A 19840-nucleotide genomic window follows, 5' to 3' on the forward strand; every position below is an offset into this window, starting at 1 on the left:
TTTAAAAAAGACTTCAAAGTTGTAAGACACTATACTACTGTCCTCATGCATCCTGTCACAGGGGAGTCAGAGGCCCTGGTGCTCTTGGCAGACTGTTCTGGAGGTGGGTCTTCACATGGTGCCAACCAGGCCCATATAGATCCGAAGCTGTCATGCCGACCTCTGGGTCTTAGTGTGACACCAGAGCAGTCAGTTGGCAGAGGCAGGTAAGATATGGGTTTCCTCTCAGTGCTGGCTGTAACAGCTTTGACACTCTAGATTTATGTAGCATGAGTAAAGATAGTACTTAAAAAATTAATCATTGTCTTTATAATGGAGAGGATGTTCTGTAAACAGTTTTTTATTTTGTTTTGTTTTTAAAGATTTATTTATTTATTACATAGTGTTTTGCCTGTGTGTAGGCCTGCATGCCAGAAGAGGGCACCAGATCTCATTATAGATGGTTGTGAGCCACCATGTGGTTGCTGGGAATTGAACTCAGGACCTTTGGAAGAATAGACAGTGCTCTTAACCTCTGAGCCATCTTTCCAGCCCCTCTGTAAACTGTATCTTCCCTCTCTATAGAATAGTTTTTCTTGGTTTTGTTTGTTTTGAGACAGGGTCTCACTGTGCAGCCTTTGCTGGCCTGGAACTTACTTTGTAGACCAGGCTGGACTTCAACCCACAGAGCTCCACCTGCCTCTGCCTTCCAAGTGCTGGGATTAAAGGCAGAGGCAGGTGGATCTCTGTGAGCTTGAGGCAAGCCTGGTCTACAAAGAGAGTTCCAGGACAGCCAGGACTATTACTCAGGGAAACCCAGTCTTGAAAAACAAGAAAAGCTGTGCCACCCTGTTCAGCCCCCTTTTCCTGTTTTTTAACAGCAGCAGCCTTCTTTGATACAGATGCCAATCCCCCCTGCTGGCAATCCATCGCTTTTCCTCCTCCTTCCTTTTAGTAACTAATCTCCTTCTAGTTGATGTCATTTCGTGATGGTTTGTTTCTCTCTTTAAGCCGTTAGGTTTGGCAGCTGCCTTTGTTGCCTGTATTCAAAGGTCGTCGATGACAGTGGCCACATGGGTTGTGTACATGGTAGCTTTTTGGCAGAATGGCTCCCTTGACACCTTTGACCATTCCCTTCATAAAAAATTCAGCTTGTTCATTTCTGTTTGTACACTATCTTTATTGTCCTAGCCAATTTGCTCATGGTCCTCTTTTTTCCCCATAATGACAAGGCGTATTCAATCCCTGATTCTTTAACTAGCAAACATGTTCTCTCTTCCACCTTTTCTGTGGTTCTGGGTCCAATCCAGGGCTTCACACATGCCAGGCAAGCGCTCTGCCCCTGAGCTACATCCCCAGACCCCTTTCCATTATAATCTCCACTTAACCGGCTCATTTTGAATGCCTTTTTTGCCCAAAGGAAGCTCCTTTTGTTAATTCCTTCTCTCTTTAGCTTCTCAGTGTGGAATCTGCTGGTTGTAAATGTTTTATTACCAAAATCTGAGTTCTGGACATTAACTGGTATTCGTGACGGGAGCAAATATTCTTCAGCATTACACTAGGAGGGTAATGTGAGGTAGAAATAAGCAATCACTGAGAAGTTAGGCAGACAATAACAACAGCAAGGCTTAGTTACCTTAGAGAACGTGCATTTACACACCTTAATCCCAGCACTTACTGCAACTCCTCAGTGCCCACTGTGATGCTTTGGAGCCAGGCTCCTCCTCCATCTCAGCCTCTCCTGGTTCACTCGAGAGCTGCTGTCCCTCAGCTCCCCTACAGGCTAGCCTAGGTCCCGGGGCATGGACCATGTTACGGAAACGCCCAACCACTGAGCTGAACTGGGGCACTCTTCCTTTATTCCCTAACCACTGAGCTGTACTGTGGCACTCTTCCTTTCTTCCCTAACCACTGAGCTGAATTGGGGCACTCTTCCTTTATTCCCTAACCACTGAGCTGTACTGTGGCACTCTTCCTTTCTTCCCTAACCACTGAGCTGTACTGTGGCACTCTTCCTTTCTTCCCTAACCACTGAGCTGTACTGTGGCACTCTTCCTTTCTTCCCTAACCACTGAGCTGTACTGTGGCACTCTTCCTTTCTTCCCTAACCACTGAGCTGAACTGTGGCACTCTTCCTTTCTTCCCTAACTTCTTTGTCACTATTTAAGAAGATTTATTAATGGTTTATCTAGTCAGTGCCTTAAAAAATAGGTTGTGTTCAGTAGTTAAAAATGTCATCTTTTTTTTCAAAATGCCATTTTTATAGGTAAAAAATTATTTTATGTTTTCAGGTAATCTTGACATTAAGATTTATCACAGTCAGTAGATTGCTTGACAAGCAGCATTATAGCCAGCTCTTTGTTTTAAGATAAGCAATAATATAGTTGTAGTGGTGAAACCACATATATGTTTTACACTGTCTAGTTGTACTGTGTGGTTTTATAAAAGTAGAGACTGTGGTTAAAATTTATAGCATTGACTCTCATCTGACATGTTGTAGGTAAAGTAAAGAATCCTGAATGGAGCAGAAATGAAATTCCACATAGTTGTGGTGAGGTTTGTAGGAAGAAACAGCCTGGCGAGGACTGTCCACACTCCTGTAACCTGTAAGTTGGAAATACAGGCTTCTGGGGGTTCCCTGTGGGGGTGCTTTGCTAGTGACTTTAAGTACACGTCTGTTATCATGTAACAAGCTGGGGTAAAGAGGGTGGGGCCCTTTGCCGAGCACTGCGTCTTTAGCAGGCGCTCTACATGAACAGTGCTTAAACCCTTCCCACAGCCCATGATGTGATGCACACGTGTGATCCCTTCCCCTTATGGAGGACGCTCAGAAAGGCTGTGAGCATCACATACAGGGTCGCAGTGCTAGGATGTGATGGGCCTGGGTATCAGAACCCAATGACCCTTCCATTGTTCCATCCTGCCGGCTCTAGGGAGAAAAGAGCTTCCGATAGGAGCCAGGGGAAGGCATTTGTGCAGGACCTTGAGGGTGTGAGGAATACTTGTTTTTCTTTCTCACAAAATTCCATTACCCACATGATAAATTAGACTTTCCTCTGATTGCCGTTCATTCCCAAAGGATTATATTTGCTGTCATTTAGTATGTTCCTCCCCAGACTACGTACTGCAGACAGTTATGTCCTGGGAATCGAACCCAGGTCCTCTGGAAGAGCAGCAAGTGCTCTAAACTGTCAACTCATCTCTCCAGCATGTAGATTTTAGTTTTTTGTTGTAGTTTTTAGTTTGTTTTTTGCTTTTGTTTTTGTTTTTAAAGACATAGAAGGAGAAGGGGACCAGCTAGAGTGGGGAGGGGACAGGAGAAGGCAGCTGAGGAGAGGTGGGCATCATCAGAACTACATGTACACATGTAAGGAGCTGTCATAAAGAAAGCTGTCATCTTGGGGCTGGAGAGATGGCTCTTCCAGAGGACCTGGGTTCAATTCCCAGCACCCACATGGCAGCTCACAGCTGTCTGTAACTCCAGTTCCAGGGGCTCAGACACCATCACACAGACACATGTGCAGTCAAAACACCAATGTACATAAGATAAAAATAAATTAATTTAAAAAACAAATCAGTTATCTTACTTTTTTGGCTTTATTGTCTGTATGTGTGCATGGCACAGCACACACGTGGAGGCAGTGGAGCATTTCCTGCAGTCAGTGCTGTCCGTCTCTCTTACATGGGTTCTGGGAACGAAATCTAGCAGGCCACCTGGCTCAGAGAAAAGCCCCTTTACTTGCTAAGCCACCTCCACTGCCATGCCTTACTTTATTTTGTGTTTTATTCATTTGGTTTGGTTTTGGTTGGTTGGTTGGTTGGGGTTGGTTTGGTTTGGTTTAGTTTTTCGAGACATGGTTTCATGTGTATCCCTGGCTGTCTGTCCTGGAACTCTCTTTGTAGACCAGGCTGGCTTCATTCACAGAGATCCTCCTGCCTCCGCCTCCCAAATGCTGGGAGCCACAACTGCCTGGGTAAACAGGGAATTTGATTTTTGTTTTGTTTTGTTTTGTTTTCTTTGTGTGAATGTTTTGCCTGTACGTATGTCTGTACACCACAGACATGCCTGGTTTCTTCGAAGGCAGGACCGAGGGCATTAGCTGCCCCCAGAACTGGAGTTACGGATGGCTGTGAGCTGCCATGTGGGTTCTGGGTGTTGAACTCAGGTCCTCTGGAGGAGCAACCAGTGTTTTTAACTGCTGAGCCATCTCTCCAACCCTGTTTTGTGTTTCAAGACAAAGATCTCATGCTATAACCCTGGCTGCCCCCAGCCACTCTTTATACTCACACCTTAGCCTCCTGAGTGCTGGGATTACAGGTGTGAGCCACTGTGCCAAGCACAAACCACTGTTTTATATGATACATACATACATATATATGTATATGCACACATACATGTGTGTATGTATGTATGTATATGCATATATATTCATCTTTAAAAAAAAACAACTCCCCAAGTTGTAGAAATCCCAAAAATAGGTTGAAGTGAGGTAGGTGGCTTGTGGGTAAAAGTTCTTGCTGCCAAGACTGAGACCTGAGTTTGAACCCTAGGAATCAGCATGGTGAAAAAAGAAAACTGACTCCCACAACTTGTCCTGAGACCTCCACATGGGCACTATGGACCATGTGTGTGTGCGCGCATGCACACAAAATGTGATTTTTTTTTTTTAAGTTCCAAAAATATTGTAAGTAGAATTTCTTAAGCAGTCTCTAACTGACACTGCATGAAGACAGCATTTATCTGAATATGCTTTAGTTGCATTGTGTAATGTTTTTCTTGTTCTGGCTTCTGTGCAGGGTCTAGCCTGGAGCACATCACTAAGCTCAGTTCTTCCTACAACCTTATGCCCCTGTCCTGGGTCATGTGCCACCTCATCCACTCACTGGTGCTCACGAGCATGCTGTCCCTTGTGTCACCTTCTTTTCACTGTTACCACTGTCAGCCCAGTGCCAAGCCAGCAGGTCACCATCTGATGAGAACATTTCTGTGCTTCTCATGGTCTTAGCAGATGTTGTTGCTCCCTCCCTCCCTCCCTCCCTCCCTCCCTCCCTCTCTCCTTCCCTCCCTCCCTCCCTCCCTCCCTTCTGAGAATCCAGCCCAGGGTCTCCCACATGCTAGGCTAGTAGTGCTCTAACAGTGGCAAGGTATTTTTATACACACATACTGTTACAATTGGACAAAGAGCCTATATTTTAAACCTAAACAAAACCAATATTTTGAGTTAGGTTTTACTCTTAGTTTGTTTGTTTTTTCTAAAATGATCGTTATTTAGAAATGATAATGCCGCCAACTTTTATACGTAAAAATATTTGTTCTTACTTTTTTTTTTTCCCAGTCAGGGTTTCTCTGTGTCTCCTGCCTGTCCTGGACTCACTTTGTAGACCAGGGTGACCTCGAACTCACAGTGATCCACTTGCCTTTGCCTCCTGAGTGCTGGGATTAAAGGTGTGCGCCACCACTGCCTGGCTTTATTCTTGCTGTTTTTGAAGCAGACTTACTGTGTTACCTTAGCTGGCCTAAAACTCACATGTAGATCAGGCTGGCCTCAAATTTACAGTCATCCTCCTGCAAATTTACTTAAATAGCTTTTGAGAAGCACTAAGACGTTCCATAGTAGACTTACTTGTTGCCTGTCCTAGTTTGTTTTTGTGGCTGTGATAAATTTTTTTTAAAAAACTGACCAAAACAAATTTAGGGAGGAAAAGGCTTGTTAATTTTATGCATCAGAACCTATCACTGATGGAGGCCAGGGAACAAGCTCAGCAGGCACCTGGAGGCAGGACCTGGAGCAGAGGCCAGGAGGAACCCTGCGCATTGCCTCTCTTCTTTTACTTGTACTCAGCCAGCTTTCTTAGAACACCTAGGACCACCCGCCAAGGTGGCACTACCTCGGTGGGCTAGGCCCTTTCCTATCAATGATCAGTCAAGACAGTGTCCCCAGACATGTTCCTCAACTGAAGTTTCATCTTCCCTGTTGTGTCAAGTTGACAACAAAGATTAACGGCCACATTGCCATAATCACAGTAGAACACAGCTACGGCAGCTTTGTTTCAGTTTTAGTACACAGAGATGGTTTATTCATTGAATCTTTTTCCCCCCCCCAGCCTCTGCCATCCTGGACCCTGCCCACCCTGCCCTGCTTTTACAACTAAAACATGTGAATGCGGACGGACAAGGTAAAGTTAGAATTGCACCAAAGAAGAACCTGGTTTCATATGCATGATTTACTTGTGAATGTCTAACGTAAAAGATTAGTAAGCAGGTAAAAGTGAGCGGTGGGTATAAATAAAGTCATCCCTTGGTGTCCCTGGGGACTAAAGGCAATGAACCAGCAAAATCAGGATATTATTAGGACAGGCTAGAATCAGAGTTCTTTCTCATGCCTTGTAGTCTTATGGCTGTGTGCAGTGTAAACATGCTTGATCCCAGGAAAATGCTACTGTGCTTCTGGTCTGAGGGATCAGATCTGGACACACTATCCTCTTTCTGTTTGTAAGAGGAGGAACTGCAGGCAGAGTGAGAAGGGCTCAGGGCTGTCCATCCTTCCGGTTTCCTCAGGTTCTTTGCCCTCCTGTGTGCTGCTTATGGAGTCGGTGCTCTTAACCTCTGAGCCATCTCTCCAGCCCAAAATAATATAAATGTTTAAGAATTAGCTGAGCAGTGGTGGCGCACCCTTTAGTCCCAGCCTTGGGAGGCAGAGGCAGGCGGTCTACAAAGTGAGTCCAGGACAGCCAGGACTACATAGAGAAACCAAAAATAAATAAACAAATACAATAAAAATAGAAGGAAACACTTAGAAAAAGTTGGGAACAGCAAAATCAAGAGAGAGGTTTAATGGGTGTTGAGGGAAGGGCTTGGGCATCACCACTGTTTAGTTCCATGTAGTAGGAACTTGAGGGTGATGTGTTTGTGTCTGTCTCTATAGGCACACAATTCGCTGTGGTCAGGCTGTCTCAGTCCACTGCTCTAATCCGTGTGAGAATATTTTGAACTGTGGACAGCATCACTGTGCTGAGCTATGCCATGGGGGTCAGTGCCAGCCTTGCCGGATCATACTTAACCAGGGTAAGTGGTGTATACACTTGTTAGCAATGCTCATGTGCTTTTCTGGAATTATACGATATGTCAGTTAACAACAAGACTGCTTCACAGAAACCTGCACTAGGGGGAGGGTGCGAGGAAGGGGCATCAACAGCAAGCTCATGGTGAGGCATCTGTCCTTACTAGGTGTCTAGGGTAAAGAGAGACTAAAGCCCAAGTGTTGGCAAGGGCAGAGCTGCTGGCATCTTCATACATGTCAACAGATGTATGAGCTGCTGCAGTCACTTTGGACAACTCTTTGTCCAATTTGAGCATGCTTACAAATTATAAGCAAACGTACACAGTTAAGCACATGTGTATGCTGTGACCCAGACACTCCGCTCCTTGATGTTTGCATAGCTAATATGCAGAGAAAGGCTTGTACAGGAATATGTGTCTCTAGAACCTCAAACTGGAAACAGTCCAAATGTCCATTAACTGGGGAAAGAACAGACATCTTATGTAATTTTCTGTCTTTCTCTTTTTTTGTTTGTTGTGACACTGGCCTTATTTTGTTGCCCAGGTTGTTCTCCAATTCCTGGGGTTCTGCCTTAACTTCCCAAGAAGCTGGGGCTAAGGAGTGTACCAATTATGGTATTATGGTATTATGGCCATATGTCATCAATTTTGTCAGGTGGTGACTTGTCTTTCCTCTTTGAGCCTCATCTAGACACATGATGACCATTGCTTCTGCTGATCACTAACTGCTAATCTAAACATACAGATTACGGCTGAGTCCCCCTTGACGCTGCTGCCACCATCTTGTAGCTTTGTCTCTTGTACTAAGCATACCTGCAGCCTTTTGGTATTGTACTCTGGTCATTTTCTGGTTGATTAGAGAGCTCCATTTTGTTTTTATTATGATTTTACTGCCTTCACCCCACCCCCTCTATATGACTGTGTAGTATATGTGTATAATAAACATGTTGACATGTATGTGGGTACCAGTGTGTTCAGACAGGTGTCATCATTGTGTGCATGAGGCCTGAAATCGGCACTGAGTGCCTTCCTCGATCACTCTCTACTTTATTCTTTTAAGTTTCATGGTATTACTTATTTATTATGCGTGAGAGTATGCATGTATGGGCATACATGCCATAACATGTGGAGGTGAGGGTCCATTCTCTCTCTTTACCTCACGAGTTACAGGGATCAAATTCAGGTTAATCAGGCTTGGCAGTAGGCATCTTAGCTACTGAGCCGTCTCACCAGCTTTATTCTCCACTTTGTTTATTGAGTCAGGTCTCTCAATTTACCTAGAGCTCAATGATTAGCTAGTGTAGGCAGCTAACATGCCCTGGGGCTCCTGTTTCTGTCTCATCTAGCTGGCTTTTTATGAGGGTTTGGGGTATTAGATCTTTGGTTGTCTTGCTTGTTTGTCAAGTTTTTCTCAGTTAAGCTCTCTCCTCAGCCCAGTGTTCTGCTTATTAATTAACTCTTTCTCTCTTTCTTTCTTTTTTTTTTTGTTTTTGTTTTTTTGGGTTTTTTTTGAGACAAGGTTTCTCTGTGTAACTGGCTGTCCTGGACTCACTTTGTAGACCAGGCTGGCCTCGAACTCACAGCGATCTCCCTGCCCTTGCCTCCTTGAGTGCTAGGATTAAAGGTGTGCGCCACCACGCCTGGCTCAGTTAACTCTTTCTCCTAGATAGCTGTATTTCATTACCTCTAACAAACGCCTCTGTGTGTTTGAATAGAAACATAACAGAGAGCCAGGCACGGAGGCCTGTTCCTGTAACCTGTGCCTTTAGAGGCTGAGACAGAAAGAGGGAGAGTTGGAGGCCAGCCTGGGCTACCAACCAGATGCTGCCTCAGAACAGAAGAAAAGTAAAGAAGGAACTAAACTTAGCAAAGAAAAGGCTGCTTGTATAAAGGGCTGCTCACAGAAGCTCCTGGCTGCTGCATCAGTTCACTGATTCTAAAATTATTCATTGTTCCTGCAACTATATTAATTCATCCAACAGCTATTTCTTTGGTGAGATTCAGAGTTGTGGATAGTAATGCACATATTCTTACTAGAAGACAGAATGTGTGTGTGTGTGTGTGTGTGTGTACGTGTACGTGTGTGTACATGCATGCGTTTGCTTTGTCTGCATGTGTGTGGGTATGCTGGTGTCTACACCATACATGCCGTCTCAAAATGCATCAGGACTGACGTGGCCTCTTCCCCTGTGGCTGTTTTAGCAGGCTCTCACTTTATAGCCCTGTCTTGCCTAGAACTTGCTATTAAACCAGGCTGGCCTTGCACTCAATTACATGCTGATTTTCTATGCCAGTAGATAACCTAAATTGTCCTTAGGAAGAAATTACCATTAATTAGTTCTATAGAATTTCATTTTTGTTTCTACTTGTAGTCACCATTTACCATGTGGGCAAGGGATGCGTGCATAGATTAATTTGTGATAAATATTCATTGTGGAAAAAAAGATCCAGTGATACCAGAAAAGTATGTGTCTAATGAGAATTAATCCCTTTCTTCAAATTTAACAGTAGTATCCAAATTATTAAGAATTTCATATTGTAATAAGTTTTTTTCAAAAGCATGGACCATTGGAAGCATTTTATGTGGACCCTAATATTTAAAGTTTCAAATTCCTTTTGCTTGTGTTGAGGTAAAGATGGGGATTTGGAGTGAACCTCTCCACGACTGCTATCAGCTTAGCTCGTGGACACCCTATGACATCCCAGGGAGTCCGCAACCCATGCTGCTCCACTGTGGCCTTAGTTACTGACTTGTGCCCTTTTAACTTGAGGCAGCCTGTCTGCGGGGTGCGCTGCAGCCGCACTGAGAGCTTGGCCGAGGCAGCCTGTCTGCAGGGTGCGCTGCAGCGGCACTGAGAGCTTAGCCGAGGCAGCCTGTCTGCGGGGTGCGCTGCAGCCGCACTGAGAGCTTGGCCGAGGCAGCCTGTCTGCGGGGTGCGCTGCAGCCGCACTGAGAGCTTGGCCGAGGCAGCCTGTCTGCAGGGTGCGCTGCAGCCGCACTGAGAGCTTGGCCGAGGCAGCCTGTCTGCAGGGTGCGCTGCAGCGGCACTGAGAGCTTAGCCGAGGCAGCCTGTCTGCGGGGTGCGCTGCAGCCGCACTGAGAGCTTGGCCGAGGCAGCCTGTCTGCGGGGTGCGCTGCAGCCGCACTGAGAGCTTGGCCGAGGCAGCCTGTCTGCAGGGTGCGCTGCAGCGGCACTGAGAGCTTGGCCAAGGAGGAACACCCTGTATTCCTATATGAAGCTCTTAGGTGGTTGGAGAGCTGCTGTCTGACCTGCGCTAATGAACATTTATAGATTACTGGGAATATTTTTAAAGCATGGAGAGGTTATTAATTTGTTTTAAATTGTGTCCTCAAGTGTGCTACTGTGGCAGCACCTCCCGAGATGTGTTATGTGGAACAGATGTGGGAAAGTCGGATGGATTTGGGGACTTCAGCTGTTTAAAGATATGTGGCAAGTAAGGTTTTCCATTTTTTGCTCTTAAAGTTGCTTTTAGATAAAAGCTTCATTTTATATAACAGTCACACAACTATCTGCTGTTTTTCTTCATAGGGACTTGAAATGTGGCAGCCATACCTGTTCGCAAGTGTGCCACCCCCAGCCCTGCCAGCCTTGCCCACGGCTCCCCCATTTGCTGCGATGCTGCCCTTGTGGCCAAACACCTCTCAGCCAGTTGCTGGAACTGGGAAGTAACGGTCGGAAAACATGCATGGATCCTGTCCCTTCGTGTGGGAAAGTGTGCGGCAAGCCCTTGTCCTGCGGCTCCTCAGGTAACTAGTGGACATAAAGTTGTTTTTAAAATATTTAATTGGGGGATGAAGAGATGGCTCAGTGATTAAGAGCACTGGCTGCTCTTCCAGAGGACCTGGGTTCAGTTTTTAAGCACCCACATGGTGGCTCACAACTGTTTGTAATTCCAGTTCCAAGGGATCTGACGCCCTCTCCTGACCTAAATGGACACAGGTTCCACAGATATACATGAAGGCAAAATATCCATACACATAAAATAAAAATTAAAGAGACTAAAGAAAAAAAGAATGTAAATGTTTAGCAATAATGACACTTTCACTAAGTAGTATTAAATACCACTCATAAGAGCACAGGTTCTGGGCTGGAGAGATGGCTCAGCAGTTAAGAGTTCAATTCCCAGCAACCACATGGTGGCTCACAACCATCTATAATGAGATCTGGTGCCTTCTTCTTGCCTGCAAGTGTACATGCAGGCAAAACATTGTATACATAATAAATAAATAAATCTTTTTTTTTTTTAAAGAGCAGAGGTTCTTATAAATATAATGATCAAATTTGGATAAGTACTTTTTTTTTCTTTTATTGAAACTACACTTGTGAAAATACAGATTCCCCAGTAATCTCTCCAGTTTTATTGCCAACATTATCAGTTCTCTTCTTAGCAGCCTATTCCAGGACAAACACCATAAGTACTTTTATCAATCTGGCATTCCACAAGTGTTTAGATGTCATCGTTTGTAATAGGAACATGCTAAAACAACTATGGTAGGATAGTTAAGAACCGAAATTCACACCTTTCATCCCAGCACTCAGGGAGGCAGAGGCAGAGGCAGGCGAATTTCTGTGTGTTCCAGGCCAGTCTGGTCTACAAAGGTAGTCCAGTGTTGTCATACAGGGATTGCCACACAAACTACTCGAGCACCAACCTCAGTGAGATATTGATGGTTTATTAGAACGCCACATCCCAAGACTGGCCATGGCCAGGGACACAGTGGACTCGGGAGCCTAACTGTGACCTTGACCTCCTTCTAAGGTAGGCTTTTTATAAGAAAAACCATAAGCAGGTAACCAGGTGGGAAGCAAGGGGAGGCCAGCATTACAGCATTTGGACCAGTTAAACATAAGAGGAATCCATTTTGTTCTGAGAACAGTGTATTCAGGCAGCTAGACAAAACAATCTGAGCTGATTGGCTAGGATATAGGCTTGGGCACTTTCCAGTCCCTGCCGTTCCAGGAAAAAGGAACATAGCAGGTACTGTGGTCGTGTTTAAGTAAAACATAGATTATCATTATCAAGCAGGATGTTCAACAAGAATTGAATTGTAAGTATGATCAAAATGGACACATAAAACCAAAATGGTTTCTGTTAAAGACAGAAGCTTTAGAAAAATAACAGTAGGGAACTGAGATGAGGAAGAATTCCATTGATAATCATTCGTCTTCCTAGGAAAAGTAGACTGGCTTGGTTCGGTTCTATTTTAGTAAAAAGCATTTCTCCTGAGTGCCAGCAGGAGTCAGTGACGTACCCGTCTTATCCTTTTCCATGGTCTGATTTTAACCCCATGTTCTGTTTGACTTACTGTCATTTTCAGGGCTTTTCTTTGGTTTGATTTGTTTTGGAGACAGTCTCGTGTAGCCCAGGCTAGCCTTAAACTTGTGTGTGTGTCAAATGAAGACCAAATGACTTCTAAGTCAAGAAAGGCAGCAAAGGCTTCCCTTTTCTGGAAGGGTGTGGCTTTATAACAGTTCTGCAGAGCAGTAACCAGAAGCCCTCCCCTGAGGCTCAGCTGGCAATAAGCAAAACCAACCGAGACATGGGCAGTGAAGGGAACCGAGGGCAGGAGCTGTGGCCCAGATGCAGGGCTTGCAGGGAGCAGCCATGCTGCTGCAGGGATTTACCCAGAGCTCAATGTTGAGCACAGGCTCAGCCATTGCTCTACCGCCAAGCTGTCTCCAGCCCCAGCAGGTTGTTAAGTTAGGTACAGTGGTATATGCTTGTAATTCTAACACTGGAGGCAGAAGGATCAGGATGTCAAGGGCCAGCCTAGGCCACATGAGGCTTGTCTCAAAGAAAGGAAAGGATGTAGCGATACACACCTGTAACCTCAGCACTTGAGAGATGGAGGCCTAAGGGCCCTTAAGAACATAATAGATGGTCTTAATTAAAAGCAATACACTAGACTGGAGGATAGGCCACTGTACTACACTTCACTAGAAAAGAACCAAGGAAAAAGGGATATCTAAAAGGAGCCTTTTTGGAGTCGGACAAATCTCAAAGACTGTCCTCTTGACCACATTTAATAGGATTGGGCTGCTGAGCAGTCTGTGCTCCGAGGTATAGTTAAAAATGCTGCTGCTGGGTTAACAGAGCCTCAGGCCTGAATGTAGTCCAGACAGGGCACAATTTACCCAAACCAGCTGAACTGGAAAGAAGGAAAGAGGTGCTTAGAAAAACACCTGCTAAAACACCTGTCATCCTGGGTAAGTCTGTCCTTCCAAGGCTTTGCTGCCCAAAGAAGATGTAGATGGCTTTAAAGTAGTCTGACCACATCACAAATAAGTAAATCAACAACGAAAGTGCTGGGGTGCTGTCACATGCCTTTAATCCCAGCGGTCACTCAGGAGACAAAGGCAACGAGTCTCTGAGCTAGAGGCCAGTCTACCTGGTCTAGTTAAAGAGGGCCAGCCCAGGCAACATGATTGGGACGATGTCTCAAAAAAGGGGAGGGGGTAGCCAGAGGTCAGAGTTAAGAAAAACTTCAAGATCCCCATTATAAATAAGTATGTTCATTAAACCAAAGGAAACCATGTTAAAGAGGTAAAAGAAAGTATAAGACAGAGTCACACCAAATAGGATATCAGTAAAGAAAAAGACACAGCCGGGCATGGTGCTGTACCCCTGTACTCCTCACACTGGGGGAGCCGAAGCAAGGGAGTCAGGAGTTCAGACCATCCTTAGGCCAGCCTGGGATACTGAAGAAAGAGCCGTTAGAGAAGAAACCACATGTCTGCAAGTAGTGGCACCGGCCAGCATCCAGCATTCAGCATCCAGCATCCAGCATCCGGAGGCTGAGACAGAAGGGGCTTGAGGTGGACGCCATTCTAGCAGGCTGTGTAGTGAGGCTGTTTAAAAACAGCAAGAAGAACCAAATGGAAGTTCTGGAGTTGAAATTTTACCAGCTGCATTCATTAAAGGTGCTCACCAACTGATTTAACCTGACAAGAAATGACCAATAGGACTAGGGAGTGGCTCAGCAGAGTGCTTACCTGGTATTTATATTAGACTCTGCTTTCAATCCCAAGTAGCACAGAGAGGCAGGTGTGGGTGAGAGCTGGAGATCGAGCTCAGTAGAGTGCTTGCCAAACCTGCAGAAAGCACTGGGTTCTATCCCCAGCACTTCATGAAGTCCTATGTGGACTGTGTGGCTGTAATTCCAGCACTCAGGAGATGGAGGGTTGAGAATCTAGGAGTTCGAAACCATCTTTGACTACATAAAAGAGAATCAGTTCAAGGTTAGTCTCAGCTACATAGCAAGTTTTAGGTAATTCTAAGATACACAAAACCCTATCTTAGGAAAAAAAAATAAGTGGAGCCTGGTGGCCATGGTGGTGCACACCCTTAATCTCTGCACTCAGGAGGCAGAGGCAGGCGGATCTCTTAAATTCAAGGCCAGCCTGATTACAGAGCGAGTCCCAAGACACCCAGGGCTACACAGAGAAACCCTGTTTTGAAAAACTGGGAAGGGAGAATATAAAGGAAAGAAAACTGATCGAGCCTCAGGAAAATATTATTAAGCACATTGTTATACATAGAGAGGGACTAAGAAGGTTGGAAGGAAAAGAAAAATACTTAAGTAATGGATGAAAACTTTCACATTTATTGGGAAACATTGTATATCAAGAAAGTTAAAAAACAAAACAAAACTGGGCAATGGTAGCGTGGCCTTTAATCCGAGCAGAGGCAGGAGAATCATGAGTTTGAAAGCCAGCTTGGTCTACAAAGCGAATCCAGCACAGCCAAGGCTACACAGGGAAACCCTGTCTCAAAAAACCAAAAGAAAAAGAAAATGTTATCAATGCAAAGAAATTCACAAGATAGGTAATAAGAATACTGTAATTCAAAGACAAAAAGATAGTTTTAAAAGCAGCAAGATAAAAATAAGTTGTGATACTACAAGAGAGACAACACATTCAAAATGCTGAAAGGAAAAAAGAAAAAAAATAAGACCCTTCTAACCAAAGCTCTTTTATGTAGCAAAACAGTCTTTTAAAAATGATATAAACTATGGATTCATTACTAGCCTTACAGTAAATAAATACTAAATGTAATTTTTAAAAAAATATTTTTATTTAGTTTATGTGTATTAGTGTGAGGGTGTCAGATCTTGGAGTTACAGACAGTTGTGAGCTGCCATGTGGGTGCTGGGAATTGAACCTGGACCTTTGGAAGAGCAGACAGTGCTCTTAACCATTGAGCCATCTCTCCAGCCCCTAAATGTAATTCTTTAGGCTAAAAGCAAATAAACACAGATGGAAATTCAAATCCACTCCAAAAAAACTTAGGGTACTAGAAAGGTCATTCGTTATGAAAGATGGTATAGATTTTTTTCCCCTTGGGCTAAGATTGTAGCTCAGCTAATAGGCCACTTTCCTAGCACGAGTGAAGCTGTGGGTTCAGTCCCAGCACCACACAAACCAGCTATGCGGAACAAATCTGAGTGTCCAGCACTTACAAAGTAGAGGAGAGAATTTTCAGATCAGTGTTATTCTAAGCTACATTGTATTTTTCAGGCCAGCCTGGACTACATGAGACCATGTCTTTAAAAGCAAAAGTTTTTTTTTCCAATTTATTTATTTATTTTTATTTTATTTTTGTTTTGTTTTTCAAGACAGGGTTTCTTTGTATAGCCTTGGCTGTCCTAGATTCACTTTGTAGACCGCAAACTCACAGCCATCCGCCTGTCTCTGCCTCCTGAGTGCTGGGATTAAAGGTGTGCTCCACCACACCCAGCCAAAGATTTGTTTATTTATCGTTACGTATACAGTGCTCTACCTGCAGGCCAGAAGAGGGCATCATATCACATAGATGGCTGTGAGCCACCATGTGGTTGTCGGGAATTGAACTCAGGACCTCTGGAAGAGGAATCAATGCTCTTAACTGCTGAGCCATCTCTCCAGCCCTCCAATTTATTTTTAAAACAAATATTGATAGCAGTAGTGAGATGGCTCAGTGTTTAAACAGGACTGATGACTTGAATTCAGCCACTGAGCCCCACCTGGTGGAGAAAGAGTACCAACTCAGACCTCCACATTGCCCCGTGGCGTGCAGGCATACACACTAAATGAATGGTGGCGCTCACACACCTTCATTCCCAGCACTCAGGAAGCAGAGCCAGGCAGGTCTGAGTTCAAGGCCAGCTCGGTTTATACATATGCTGTGGCACGTGTACACATCATACACAGTAAATAATAAATATAAATTAACTGGCTTGTTTTGAGACAGGATTTCACTATGCAGCTCTGGCTGTTCTAAAACTCACTCTGTAGACCAGGCTGGCCTCGAACTCACAGTGATCCACCTGCCTCTGCCTCCCTGAGGGCTGCGCCACTACACCTGGCCTAAATATAAATAGGATAATTATAAATTGCAATAACAAATTAATGTACGCAATACCGACTTGGACTGGGAGTATAACTCCGTGGTAGAGCAGTCGCTTAGCATGCACCGTTCCCTGGCTCATCCTCAGCACTGCAAAGGTGGAAACAGCTCTGCTTGGCCTCCCATGAGCCTCTGAGAGAGGATTTGTCCTGGGCCTGGAGTGGTGCTGCATCCCTGTGATCCCAGCACACAGGCCAAAAGGCAGGAGGATTATGAGTTTGAGGCCACCTAGGCTACATACTAACACCCTGTCTCAAGAAAGGAAGAAAGGAAAAGTGTTTGCTGTAAATCTAGTTACCTATCAGCTGAATGCACGCTGTCTGTGGCCATGCAGAAAACCCCCAATTGATGGAGTTACCGCTTGTGCCTTCAGAGTCGTCTGTGATCCCCAGCTAACTTTCAGAGCCCAGAGCATTTCATCGAAGTCTTCCATGATTAAATTTTAGGGAGGTCTGAATCTAATAGAAAGCAAAGATCAGAAAGTCTGCTTTGCCAGTACTGAAAAAGAATTTAGTAACAATACACTATTAAGATAATTACAACAGCCTGGTGGTCTACACCTATCAAGTCAGCACTGGAGAGGCTGAGGCAGGAGGATCAGAGGTTCAAGTCTAGTCTGGACCACAGAGCAAGACTATGTCTCAAAAAAAAAAATTTTTTTTTTCTTGTTACCATTAAGTAACCTAGAGTGTTTGTTTTAAAGAAAAGGTAGTTGTTTTAAAGAAAAGGTGAATTTGGGGAGGAGAGCTCAGCAAGTTCTTCCATTTAAATTAGAAGCAACAAAACGTAGAAAAGTTTTTATATTAAAAAAGAAGACCGTGTGCTTTGCCTCAGCAAGCAGCATGTATGCAGCGCATGCTCTGTCCGTGGAAGTGCCCAGCCTTCCGAGGGGAGGGAAGCTGAGGAGGGCTCGCTGGCCACACCTTCTTCCCTCAGCTCCAGTTCTGTGAGCAGAGGTGAAAAACACTGTTGCTGGTGAATTTGGAGTCACTGCAGTTTTCACTCCCGGCTCTTTTCCTTTTTCCTGAAGATTTCATCCATACCTGTGAAAAGCTCTGCCATGAGGGAGACTGTGGGCCGTGCTCCCGCACGTCCGTGATTCCCTGCAGGTGCTCCTTCAGGACAAAGGTGAGTCTCAGCAGTTAGAACCGCTGTCGTCGCCTTCTTAAGTGGTGGCTGGGAGAGGAGGAACCAAGCTAACCCAGTTTTGCTCCAGTGTAGATACCCTGAACCCCGTCACTGTACACATAGATAGGCTGCAGTTGGGGGGCCAGTCACGGGGGTGAGGCAACGCTACCAAATGCACATGCGAAGAAAGAAGCAAAGCACTGCCGCGTGAGAACTGAACACGACCCACAAAACTCCTCCCTTGAGAGCTGAGACAGCTGCTAACGTAGCCAACATTTCTATTCATCTGAGCTGAAGGCCAGTGGGCCCCAGGACCACTTACAGCCTGATAATTTGTTAGACTCTTCAAATGCACTGAAAACTGTCAAAGGCATGGTTGCAGTTTTATTACCAGGAAAGGACACACATTAGAATGAGTCAATAGAAAACATGGAGAAAAGAATCTAGCAAAGGACCAAACGTGATGCCTCATTTGTCTTCCCATGGAGTCAGGGCAGCGTTGCGTCTCTGTATCTCTGTGTGGTAGCATGTGGATACTATTCCACCCAGGGACGCTCACAGCAGCCTATGCGTTTAGAATGTTTACTGTCATACTGGTGTGACTAACCACCTACAAAGCCAGTCTCAGTCTCCCCAGACTTGGTGGCTACTGTGTGACCCTAAGACCATCCAGTGTGGCCGGCCTGCTTCTGTGTCATTGCTTACACTGCCCAGTTGACACAAGCCATAGACAAATACTGGCATTCGACTAAATAGTACCTCTTGGGAGTCCAGTACAGAAGCCAGATTTCAGTTTCTGACTTCAGTCCCGGGTAGTATGGTTGTGCTTGGTGTTATAGCGAGGCAGCTGGCCATTTTGGAACTGGGCTTTAGTGCCCATTTCTTTCTTTAACCAAGCATAAAATCTCCCATGGCTGTCTTGGGATGGAGCCTCCTAAGTAATGAGCTGTCCTGCACTTCTAACAGGAAATTATTTCACTGCCTGTCAGGACTTCCGCTGAAGAGCTGGGGTGGAGACAGACCTCAACAGTTGCTTGTTTTTCTTTTTATAATTTATTTAATTTTATTTCATGTGCATAGGTGTGAGGGTGTCAGATCCCCTGGAACTGGAGTTACAGACAGCTGTGAGCTGCCATGTGGGTGCTGGGAATTGAACATGGGTCCTCTGAAAGTGCAGCCAGTTCTCTTAACCACTGAGCCATCTCTCCAGCCCTGATTGATTGTTTTTCTTTCTTTTTTTTAATTTTATTTTATTAATTTATTCTTATTACATCTCAATGGTTATCCCATCCCTTGTATCCTCCCATTCCTCCCTCCCTCCCATTTTCCCCTTATTCCCCTCCCCTATGACTGTGACTGAGTGGGATTACCTCCCCCTGTATATGCTCATAGGGTATCAAGTCTCTTCTTGGAATTGTTTTTCTTAAAGTAGCCAGGGTCTGAGCAACAACTGATTCCCAAGTTATTTGAAAATAAGCTTCAGAATAAAAGAAAAAAATAAAACACAATATAACCTGTGACAGAAATTGTGTTATCTTCTGAGGCATCTGGTTTTACTTCCTCAGTGTTGGATCAGGGGCTGGGAAGGAGCTGAGTGGCTCACAATGGAGCATGGGCTTCGCACATGAGGCCTGAGTTCACGTCCCAGACCCAAAAAGAGAACAGGGCTGTGAGCTGTTACGATTTAATGATCGCCAATTTTGTGATGCCTTCAGGTGCTCTTAGTGACTTTTGTGAACAAAAGCTACAAACAGTGCCCTTTGCTTGTCCTCCTAACAGTCGGGTCTCTGCTCCCCGTCTCTCCGCAGCAGTCCCCTCTCTGCTCCCCGTCTCTCCGCAGCAGTCCCCTCTCTGCTCCCCGTCTCTCCCCAGCAGTCCCCTCTCTGCTCCCCGTCTCTCCGCAGCAGTCCCCTCTCTGCTCCCCGTCTCTCCCCAGCAGTCCCCTCTCTGCTCCCCGTCTCTCCCCAGCAGTCCCCTCTCTGCTCCCCGTCTCTCCCCAGCAGTCCCCTCTCTGCTCCCCGTCTCTCCGCAGCAGTCCCCTCTCTGCTCCCCGTCTCTCCGCAGCAGTCCCCTCTCTGCTCCCCGTCTCTCCCCAGCAGTCCCCTCTCTGCTCCCCGTCTCTCCGCAGCAGTCCCCTCTCTGCTCCCCGTCTCTCCCCAGCAGTCCCCTCTCTGCTCCCCGTCTCTCCGCAGCAGTCCCCTCTCTGCTCCCCGTCTCTCCCCAGCAGTCCCCTCTCTGCTCCCCGTCTCTCCGCAGCAGTCCCCT

The 19840-nt window shown here is 45.4% G+C and overlaps 1 protein-coding gene across 2 annotated transcripts in view; it reads left to right on the forward strand.

The window, feature by feature from the left end:
• Positions 1-19840, forward strand: part of NFX1 (nuclear transcription factor, X-box binding 1) — a 65823-nt gene that overhangs the window by 14506 nt on the left and 31477 nt on the right. For both annotated transcript variants that reach the window (XM_084775609.1, XM_084775610.1), the window contains exons 5-10: positions 2480-2585; positions 6085-6156; positions 6906-7045; positions 10396-10495; positions 10591-10808; positions 17478-17575. In XM_084775609.1, coding sequence (XP_084631735.1) covers positions 2480-2585; positions 6085-6156; positions 6906-7045; positions 10396-10495; positions 10591-10808; positions 17478-17575 — 734 coding nt within the window. The remainder of the gene's footprint in view (positions 1-2479; positions 2586-6084; positions 6157-6905; positions 7046-10395; positions 10496-10590; positions 10809-17477; positions 17576-19840) is intronic.

The sequence above is a fragment of the Acomys minous genome (genome assembly GCF_964271855.1).
Source record: "Acomys minous genome assembly, chromosome: 1".
Classification (NCBI taxonomy): Eukaryota; Metazoa; Chordata; class Mammalia; order Rodentia; family Muridae; genus Acomys; species Acomys minous.